General features: G+C 45.9%; 1 protein-coding gene across 1 annotated transcript; it reads left to right on the top strand.

The window, feature by feature from the left end:
- The first annotated feature begins 2,283 nt into the window (after positions 1–2,283).
- Positions 2,284–10,458, top strand: ZFP36L1 (ZFP36 ring finger protein like 1). Its single transcript, XM_060762160.2, has 2 exons — positions 2,284–2,551; positions 7,783–10,458. Exons 1-2 carry the CDS (start codon positions 2,495–2,497, stop codon positions 8,737–8,739), a joined length of 1,014 nt encoding a protein of 337 aa, XP_060618143.1. The 5' UTR covers positions 2,284–2,494; the 3' UTR covers positions 8,740–10,458.
- Positions 10,459–10,731: the final 273 nt, after the last annotated feature.

Here is a 10,731-nt window from a genome sequence, read left to right as displayed (position 1 = left end):
GTGTGTGTGTTTCAAGAAAGGTTGGCCAAACGCACATGTTTCAAAGTCAACACACAGAAAACTTTTGGAAGTTACAAAAAAAAGCATGCCCAAGTGTTGGAATGAATCCCAAAGTATATTTTTCTATATGTAAATATGTGTGTGTGTGTATATATATGTGTGTGTGTATGTATGTGTGTATGTATGTGTGTGTGTGTGTGTGTGTGTGTATATATATATATATATATATATATAATTTTGCCTAAGAATTAGATAAAACCCTTGTTTTCCTAACTCTTATGTTTTCATGGGTTGCTGTGAGGTTTCCAGGCTGTATGACCACGTTCCAGAAGCATTCTCTCCTGATGTTTCGCCCACATCTATGGCAGGCATCTTCAGAGGTTGTGAGGTCTCATGGAAACTAGGAAAATGGGATTTATAGATATGTGGAATGTCCTGGGCAGGTGAAAGAACTCTTGTCTGCTTGAGGTAGGTATGGCTGTTTCAATTGGCCACCTTGGTTAGCATTTAATGGCCTTGCAGTTTCAAAGCCTGGTTGGTTACTGCCCGGGGGAATCCTTTGTTAGCTAACCCAGATTGTTTCTTGACTGGAATTCCCTTGTTTTTGACATTCCACAGATATATAAACCCCATTTCCTAGTTTCCAACTTCTGAGGATGCCTGCTATAGATGTGGGTGAAATGTCAGGAGAGAATGCTTCTGGAGCATATGGCCATACAGCCCGGAAAGCACACAACCACCCAGTGATTCCGGCCGTGAAAGCTTTCGACAATACAATGGTATAAAAGCATCACACGACCTCTGAGGATGCCTGCCATAGATGTGGGCAAAATGTCAGGAGAGAATGCTTCTGGAGCATATAGCCAGTCAGCCAGAAAACTCACAAGAAGCCAACGCATCGTTTCCCTAACTCCATGTTTTCAAGGTAACGGCGCTCCATGCAGTCATGACGACCACATGACCTTGGAGGTGTCTGCGGACAACGCCGGCTCTTCGGCTTAGAAATGGAGATGAGCACCAATCCCCAGAGTCGGACACAACTGGGCTTAATGTCAAGGGGAAACCTTTACCTTTATTATGTTTTCAAATCGTCAGCAAACAGGACTTCATAACGTCACAACTTGGCTTTTCTGATCAAGGGTCTGGAGAACAAGCCCTATGAGGAGTGGCTTAAAGAGCTGGGGAAGACGAGAAGGCTGAGAGGAGACATGATAGCCATGTATAAATATGTGAGAGGAAGTCCTAGGAAGGAGGGAGCAAACTTGTTTTCTCCTTCCCTGGAGACTAGTACATTGAACAGTGGCTTCAAACTACAAGAAAGGAGATTCCACCTGAACCTTAGGAAGAACTTCCTGCTGTGAAAGCAGTTCAGCAGTGAAACTCTCTGCCTTGGAGTGTGGTGGAGGCTCCTTCTTTGGAAGCTTTTAAGCAGAGGCTGGATACCCATCTGTCGGGGGTGGTTTGAATGTAATATTTTGCTTCTTGGCAGGGGGTTGGACTGGATGGCCCATGAGGTCTCTTCCAACTTTTATGATTCTTTCAAGGATTTCAAACCGAACTCAGTCCCAGAAAACCCTCAGCAACTCAGAACTCAAGTTTCCAAGTAATGGAGGTTGTTTGCTTTCCCTGCTTTTTGTTTTGTTCTTACTCCGGAGTATACCTATGGCTCCAGCTGGGCTTACTCCCAGGCCAAGCTAACGTGGTGCAAAGCTTCCTCCTTTTGTTGTGATTCTGCCCATCGTGGAGGGAAAGAGAAGCAAGGGAAGAGGCCAGTATTAGAGGAAATGGAAACCGGTGTTCTCTTTCTTTGATGTGCCCCAAAGGAGAGGCGCTTTTGGGGAGTTCCAAAAAGTTTGGTGGCCTAATCAAGTGGGGGGGGGGGGGTTGTAAGAGGTCGTAACTTTACTTTGGCTTCTGGCGGGGCCAAGCAAGGCAGGATCCCGCCTTTGAGCCCCGAAGGGAGGAGGCAAGAGAAGGGAGCGAGGCCCAGAGCAGGCCAAGCGAATAGCGTCACATGTTGCATTCAAGTCCTGACAAAAGCCCTCCTTCCCCTCCCGCCTTGCCTGCCCAAGCACTCCTTGAAAGTTTTGCTCTCCCCTCCCTCCTGAAAACTTCTCTCGCCCCTCCTCCTTGGAAGGCTAGATTGCTTTTGTGACCGCATGGCTGATTCAGCCCCAACGTCAAGCCACCCTCCTCTGCTTCCCTCTTTCTCCTCCTTCATTTAAATCAAGCCGGAGCCCCACCCCTTTTTGGAGGGGGGTGTCAGCTCTGAAACTTATAAATTGAGTTTACAGAAAGTTGTTCTGGAAGGAGAGAGAAAGGCGGATCGGAGGAGCTGGAGGGGGGAGGAGAGGAAGGAGAAGAAGAAGAAGGAGTCCATCCCAGGGAAGCTGGAGGCTGTGCCCGACCAGACTGAGCAAGAGAGAGAGATCCCCAAGGCTCGCTTGTTGAGACCTCTTCCCCTCTCTCGCCTCCGCCTCCTTGCCAAGGAAAGATGTCTACAGCCATCGTGTCTCCCACCATCTTCGAGCTCAGTGAAGTTTTATGCAAAGTAAGTCCCCTTTCCGAAACTTTTTTCCAGAGCTAAAGTTGTCCTGCAGTTTGACACAAAACACAAGAGTTTGCCCCTCCATTGGAATTGGAAGAGGATTCGCTTGTTCAGGGTTGGAAGGGATCCTCAGCTTTGGGGAAAGAAGCAACTTGGGGAGCTTGGGGAGTGGGAAAGGCTGGTGGTGCCTGCGCCTAAAGCTCGACGTTGAGTTTTCCAAAGCAATGAAGATGGTTGGAGGCTGTGCCAAAGGTTAACGTTTAGTTTAAAGCAGTTCTGGAGTGTTTTCCTTCCCTCTCCCTCCTAAAGTTTAGTTGAAAGCAATGAAGAAGAAGACTCGTGGCTGTGCCAAAAGTTTCACATTTAGTTTAAAGCAATGTTGGGGTGTTTTCCCCTCCTCTTTCTCCTAACGTATAGTTTAAAGCAATGGAGAAGGTTGGTGACTGTCCCATGGGTTTAATGTTCAGTTTAAAGCAGTTCGGTGGTGTTTTCCTTCCCTCCCTCCTAAAGTGTAGTTTAAAGCATTTTTGGGGTGCTTTCCCTCCCTCTCCCCTCCTAAAGTTTAGTTTCAAGTAATGGAGAAGGTTCGTGGCTGTGCCAAAAGTTTCACATTTAGTTTAAAGCAATGTTGGGGTTCTTTCCCTCCCTTTCTTCCTCCTAAAGTTTAGTTTCAAGCAATTTTGGGGTGTTTTTCCTCCTCTCTCTCCTAAAGTTTAGTTTAAAGCAATGGAGAAGGTTGGTGGTTGTGCCAAAAGTGTAACATTTAGTTTAAAGCAGTTTTGGGGTTTATTGCCTTCCTCTCGCCCTCCTAACGTTTAGTTTAAAGCAATGGAGAAGGTTAGTTAATAAATGCAATAAATAAATAAATAAATAAATAAATAAATAAATAGTTGCTGTGCCAAATGTTCAACATTTAGTTTAAATAAGTTTTGGAGTGCTTTCTTCCCCCCTCTCCCTCCTAAAGTTTAGTTTCAAGCAATGGAGAAGGTTGGTGGCTGTGCCATGGGTTGAACCTTTAGTTTAAAGCAGTTTGAGAGTGTTTTCTTTCCCTCTCTCCCTCCTATAGTTTAGTTTAAAACAACGGAGAAAGTTGGTGGCTGTGCCAAAAGGTTCACATTTAGTTTAAAGCAGTTTGGGGGTGTTTTCCTTCCTTCCCTACTAAAGTTTAGTTTAAACCAATGGAGAAAGTTCGTGGCTGTTTGAAAGGTTTAGCATTTAGTTTAAAGTAGTTTGGGGGTGTTTTCCCTCTCCCTCCCTCCTAAGGTTTAGTTTAAGGTAATGGAGAAGGTTGGTGGCTATGCCAAAAGTTTCACATTTAGTTTTAAAGCAGTTTGGGGGTGTTCTACCTCCCTCTCTCCCTCCTAAAGTTTAATTTTAAAGCAGTGGAGAAGGTTGTGCCAAAAGTGTAACATTTCGTTTAAAGCAGTTTGGGGGTGTTCCCTCCCTCCCTGAGTTTAGTTTAAAGCAATGGAGAAGCTTCCTGGCTGCGCCAAAGGTTTCACATTTAGTTTAAAGCAATTTTGGGGTGCTTTCCTTCCTTCTATCCCTCCTAAAGTTTAGTTTAAAGCAATGGAGACGATCGGTGGCTGTGCCATGGGTTTAACGTTTGGTTTAAAGCAGTTTGGGGGTGCTTTCCCTCCCTCTCTCCCTCCTAACGTTTAGTTTAAAGTAATGGAGAAGCTTGGTGGCTGTTCCAAAACTTTAACATTTAGTTTAAAGCAGTTCTGGGGTGTTTTCCTTCCTTCCTTCCTTCCCTCCACACCCCCTTTTCTCTGCTCCTGGTGAAGCGTGGATGGAGGAAGAAGGGCAGAGCCTCCCTTCTTTTGCCTTTGGTTCTTCTTTCCTTTGACTGTGGGATACTTTTCCCAACTTTGTGTGTTTTGAAGTGACTTGCTGGGATTTGGCCTTTCTGAATACAGCCTGCCTGACTAACCTTTGAAACAAGTTTTTCTCAAGGCCAAAAGTGTATCTGAGCCTCCTGTGTTGAAATCTGGAAATGTGATTCAGTTCCCCCCTTCCATTTTTGCAAGAATGGCAAAGCCAGTGTTGGATCGCACACCCCCCCCCCCCCTTTTCTTAGTCGGTGTCGGTCTTTACTCTAGATTTTAAACTTTTTAAAAACTTCCTCCACCTCCTCTCCCTTGTAAATGCAAAACAACTTCTCTGTGTTTGGGGGAGAGCAAAACCTAAGAGCTCATCCCACTAGAGAATGAATCCACTTTAAATCCGCTTTCTGCCTCCTGCAGAATTGTAGGGTTTGTTGTTTAGGGAGGAGGCTTTCACAGCCACACTAAACAACAAACCCCAGACTTGTGGAGGAGGCAGAAACCGGATTTAAAGTGGAGTCATTCTCTAGTGTGATGAAGCCCCTACTGCTTCCTTGCCACTCTTTTCAGGCATGTGTTTAGTTAGGCAAAGTTTATGGCTTGGGCCTTGCTTGGCGCGGGGAAAGATGGCTGTTCCCTCCATTTGTCGCAAGTGTGGCGTGTTGCTCCTCGGGAGTTGCTTGGCTGCCTTCTTCCAAGAGGGGCAATCGCGTGTCCGTCCATGTGCGTGGGGATGCGCGCTCACGAGTGTCAGCGAGGGGGAGGTGTCTGCGAGGGTTTTGGTGCAAAATAGGGTTTGTAGTCACTCACCCCGCCCCTCCCTCTCTCTTGCTGCTGATTTCGCAGTTTGCAACTCCTTACAGCTTGCCTTTTCCGCACTTTGCCTGCCTTATCGCGCTTCCCACTCGCGTTGCTTAGGGTGTTTTTTCTCTCTCTCGTGAGCTTATCTTTGTTTAGCCAAACTCGCTCTGTGTGCGTTTCCCTTCCATTCGTGGCATGCTCTGTGGAGAGTTTGAGCAACAAGTAGCAGGAAGGCCAAGAAGGGACCTCATCACACTTTAAAGAAATCCACTTTAAATCCAGTTTCTGCCTCCTGCAGAATTCTGGGCTTTGTAGTTTAGGGAGGAGCCTTTCACAGCCTCACTCAACTACAAACCCCAGAACCCTGCAGGAGGCAGAAACGAGATTTAAAGTGGATTCATTCCCTAGCAAGAATGTGATTCATTGAAGGCTCCTGTCTCTTTAAGAACACAATTTTCAAGATTTATTTTTCTCAGGCTCCCAGAGGAACTGCTTTAACTCCAAACTTATTAAAAGTGGACTCACTAGTTTTGGGAAAGAGGGGGTGTGGAGTAAATATGTCATATGCTAAGCTTTATGTGTTGCATTTCCACTCCCAAATCTTCACTTTTTAATTTATTTACTATAGTTGTATACTGCCCTTCTTAGCTGGTAGGCTGTTAGGAAGGCCGAAGTTGGCCTGTGCCTGGTCTAAGGTTTACTATATTTTTATACCGCCCCTTTTAAAGTTAGTCTAAAGCAGGCACAGGTGAACTTCGGCCCTCCGAGTGTTTTGGACTCCAACTCCCACAATTCCTAACAGCAGTAGGCTGTTAGGAATTGTGGGAGTTGGAGTCCAAAACCCGGAGGGCCGAAGTTGGCCTGTGCCTAGTCTAAAGTTTATCTCACAGACTTTTCTCTAGTTGCAAAGGAATCCTCTTGTGGTTATGGATGAAGCCACCATGGATCGCATGAAATGCAATTCCTGTGCAGGAGGTGGAGCAAGAGGGATGGGATTAATTTAGATTAGTAACTAACTAATATGTTTCCTACCTTTCAGCTTCAGTACATCCCCTCCCTCTTAAGCACAATGTTGTGTTCTAGAAAGAGGTCTATTGAATCTATATCAGGCATGGGCAAACTTGGGCCCTCCTTCCAGATATTTTGGACTTCAACTCCCATCATTCCTAACAGCCTCAGGCCCCTTCCTTTTCCCCCTCAGCCGCTTAAGTGGCTGAGGGGGGAAAGGAAAGGGCCTGAGGCTGTTAGGAATGATGGGAGTTGAAGTCCAAAACACCTGGAAGGAGGGCCCAAGTTTGCCCATGCCTGATCTGTATGCATAACAAAGATGATAACAACTAGAAATTGTCACCTTTCTGTTTCCAAATTATTGGTTACTTCAGTCTTGGGGGATTGAGAAGCGGTAGGGTTTGGATTGAGTGGTTTTGCAAGGGATTCCGTTAAGCCTGGCAGCATAAATTACAGCCTGGGAAAGGAGCCTGCTTTGGGAATACCGCTGTAGGGTTTCAGGAGTGGCTGTTATAGTGCGTTAGGCCCTCGCCTTGGGCAGAGATACAACATGTATTGCTTAATACCATACACTTACTTGGAGAGAAAAAATGAACCTAAGGCAAAGGCTGTCTGCAGGAGCGGCGTTTGCTGTGCTACTTGGGAGCATGCATTTTGCAGCATGGCTGCTCCACAGCAGATATTTAGACCAGTGTTTGGGTTTTTGCCCTTTGCCTTGACAGGTCTGTGGCATGGATCAGGGCTTGGTCTAATGCAGTGGTTCTCAACCTGTAGGTCCCCGGATGTTTTGGCCTTCAACTCCCAGAAACCCTAACAGCTGGTAAACTGTTAGGCTGGGATTTCTGGGAGTTGTAGGCCAAAACACCCGGGGACCTACAAGTTGAGAACCACTGATCTATATTGATCCAGTTTGACACCATTCTCACTGCCATGATTCAATGCCATTGGATCAAGGGACATCACTTTAACTGCCGTGGCTCAAGACTATCAGATCAAGAGATTTGTAGTTTGGTTAAGCACCAGTAGTCTTTGTCAGAAAAGGCTCAAGACCCCCTGAAACTACAGCTCCTATGATTCCATAGCAGTTAATGTGGTGTCAAACTGAATTAATTCTACTATGTAGTAGCATCGCTTTGGCAGTAGGCAAAAAAGTTTTAATTTTCCTTTATATTAGTATTATTATCTGCTTATATTAGTATTATTTGAACCATTAGTATTATTTGAACCACTTTGTTGTGTCAGGAGCAACTTGAGAAATTGCAAGTCACTTATGGTGTGAGAGAATTGTCCGTCTGCAAGGACATCGCCCAGGGGGCGCCCGGATGTTTGATGTTTTACCATCCTTATGATAGGCTTCTCTCATGTCAAGCTGGAGCTGACAGAGGGAGCTCAACCCACTCTCCTTGGATTAAAACTGCTGACCTGTTGGTCAGCAGTCCTGCTGGCACAAGGGTTTAACTCATTGTGCTACCGGGTTCTGCTAGTGATTTCAGATGAGTTGGCTGTGCAGGAGATCTGTTTGGGTTGCACCTAGAAAGCCCAAAGTTGCTTGAGAAAATTGGGGTTGCTGACTGCTTTCTTGCTTCTTCCTCCTTGCAGAGCAGCAAGATGTTGAACTACAACCCCTCGGCTGTGGGAGGGTGTCTCTTGGACAGGAAGGCGGTGGGAACCCCGGCTGGCGGGGGTTTCCCCAGGAGGCATTCTGTCACCTTGCCGAATTCCAAGTTCCACCAGACCCACCTCCTGAGCAGCCTCAAGGGGGAGCCAGGCCCGGTGCTGGGCCCCAGGGAGAATCATCGCTTCCGAGACCGCTCCTTCTCCGAAGGGGGCGAGCGCCTCCTCCAGCAAAAGCAACCTGCCGGTCAAGTCAACTCCAGCCGCTACAAGACAGAGCTGTGCCGTCCCTTTGAGGAGAACGGGGCGTGCAAGTACGGAGACAAGTGCCAGTTTGCCCACGGCATCCACGAGCTGCGAAGCTTGACCCGCCACCCCAAGTACAAGACGGAGCTCTGCCGCACTTTCCACACCATCGGCTTCTGCCCTTATGGGCCTCGCTGCCACTTCATCCACAATGCCGAGGAGCGCCGGGCCGTGGCGGGGGGCCGAGAGGTCGCCATCAATGAAAGGCCCCGCCTCCAACACAGCTTCAGCTTTGCTGGCTTCCCAAGTGCTGTTGCTGCCAATGGGCTGCTGGACAGCCCCACGTCCATTACCCCTCCGCCCATCCTGAGTGCCGACGACCTTCTGGGCTCTCCCACTCTGCCTGACTGTGCCAGCAACCCTTTCACCTTCTCCAGCCAGGAGCTGACCAATCTCTTCGCTCCCAGCATGGGAGTGCCAGTGTCAGGTGGAGGCTCGCCCACCACTTTTCTCCTTCGGCCCATGTCTGAGTCCCCCAATATGTTTGACTCGCCCCCAAGCCCTCCAGACTCCCTCTCTGACCAGGAGGGCTATCTGAGCAGCTCTAGCAGCAGCCACAGCGGCTCGGATTCGCCCATCCTGGACACCTCAAGGCGTCTTCCCATCTTTAGCAGACTCTCCATCTCTGACGAGTAACCTGGTGTTGCTTCTTGACCTCTTTCCCCCAACTCTATTTACAATGTTAAGCTTGTAATCTCTCTTTTTTTTCTTTCTCTCCTCCCTGATGCCCCCCTCCCCCAGCCCCTCCCTCCTGAATGTCCTTAACATCTCTGGGTTAGATGTTAACACAAAAGATGGTCCACCTGCCTAAAGTCCACCCACTGGCTGAAAAAAACCATAAGTGCCAAATTGCAACAACAACAAAAAGTGATAATCGTTTACAAACCTAGTGCCTTTTAACTTGTTCACTGTGACTTTATTACCTCTCCAGCTGCAGAGGGCACCAGCAGCCTCCACAGTTCTGCATTTCCAGATGTGCAGGGAATATCCGGAACCAGCAGCTCCTATCACTGGCCATAAGACAGGACCCTCCTCTTCCTTTTCCCTTTGGCCAGTGCTCTGTAGACCTATGGCACGTGGACCCCTGTTAACATCCAACCCTTTGAACCTTCTAAATAAAGACTAATCTTGCCTGAATCTGCTCAGGTCAGCCAGAAGAACAGCTGAGAATGGACAGTAACTGTTAAGACATGCGTGGGGCTTGGTGACTGGAGAGAATAGCCAGATGGACAATGAATGAGAGACTTGTTTTTGGTGCTACGAGTTCCCCCGTGTGTACAGGTGACATCTTCAAAATGAAATTTGGGGAGGGGGGGTGTCGAACGGTGTTCATTCCACACAAGCAAGTTCTGTGTAAACAAAGTTCCAGTAGTCATAGCTTTAATGGTTTTGCTCTAGAGTACAATAGACCTATCCATAGAGCACTCACGCCAAGCTTTTTTTATGTTTATTGTTTTCCCTGGGTTTTTAATTTTGTATAACTTTTCAGAAATTGGAAAGCAAAATTTTTTGCTTGTCACTGCACAACAATATAAAGCTTATTTAACTTATCAAAACGTATTTATTGCTGAAACCTATGCTTTTTTTGTTAATTTTGTTCATATTTATCTGGATGATGAATTCATAGAATATATTCTTTTATGTTTAAATTATGATCTTCCATATTAATCTTAAGATTGTGAAGTCTTTTTCTTTCCCCCTCCCCCACAGTTTAATATATTATACTACAATGACATTTTTTGTAACTTTACACTTTTTTTGTTATTTTATTTTAAAAAAATGAAAAATTAATTTAAAAAATGCAACAGCTGTGTTTGGATTATTTATTTTAGATCGTTCCCCCTTTTTTGTGTCAGACTGCAAATTGAGTTTAATGTGCTTCTTTGCCTCTCTTTGCCCAAAACAAGGCCTTTCCCAGATGGGACAGATTTCTGGCCACACTGATGTCAATGGAGGTTTTGTCACTGACTTCAGTTGGGTGAAGATTTCACGGCCTCTAGAATGTATGTGCACAAGCTGTGCTTTGAGACAATAAAAAGGAAGGCTGCTTGCTTCCTTTTTTCCTAAGTATTTAAAGGAAAAACAAAGTCTGCCCTTGGGTTTCAAGTGCCTATCTTAAAGACATTCCAAATGCAGTTTGTCTTTGCATTTCTGTATTCCAAGAATGGAGTGTTTCCGCTTTTTTTAAGGTAAACAGTTCTGGCACAAAGAACACATTGAATGTAATTTTCCCATTACTGTTCACTACATTGCTTTCCCCCCCTCTCTTTTCCTTTGTGTGAGTTTATTTAAAAGAATCTTTTGTAACGACTGTTTGCAGTTTAAATCAATAAATCCCAAGTGTTTTTTCAAGAATTTGACAGTGAAACTGGTTTTCCTTGCAAAAAGAAAAAAATGTAAATGGTTCAAAACAAATCCTATCTTGCTACTTATCCTTTCGTACCAAAAGGGTTTATACAAGAATCATTAGTATAGTCGCCTAACTTTCCATAAGATCTGTGTCAGGTCAAGCTGAATCTTATTTAGTTTTTACAGATGAGTTCTTTCAATTTATGGCTCACCTGGTGGCGCAGTGGGTTAAACCGCTGAGCTGCTGAACTAGCTGACTGAAGGTTTGGTGGTTCAAAT

The sequence above is a fragment of the Anolis sagrei genome, chromosome 1, assembly GCF_037176765.1.
Source record: "Anolis sagrei isolate rAnoSag1 chromosome 1, rAnoSag1.mat, whole genome shotgun sequence".
Taxonomy (NCBI): Eukaryota; Metazoa; Chordata; class Lepidosauria; order Squamata; family Dactyloidae; genus Anolis; species Anolis sagrei.
The sequence above is the reverse complement of the archived record's forward strand: the minus strand, read 5'-3'. Positions and strand labels throughout refer to the sequence as shown.

Excerpts from the sequence above, each read along its gene's own strand:
- ZFP36L1 (XM_060762160.2), top strand. The coding sequence starts at position 2,495 with ATGTCTACAGCCATCGTGTCTCCCACCATCTTCGAGCTCAGTGAAGTT. Across the intron at positions 2,552-7,782 it reads TCAGTGAAGTTTTATGCAAA|AGCAGCAAGATGTTGAACTA; the intron begins GTAAGTCCCCTT and ends TCCTCCTTGCAG.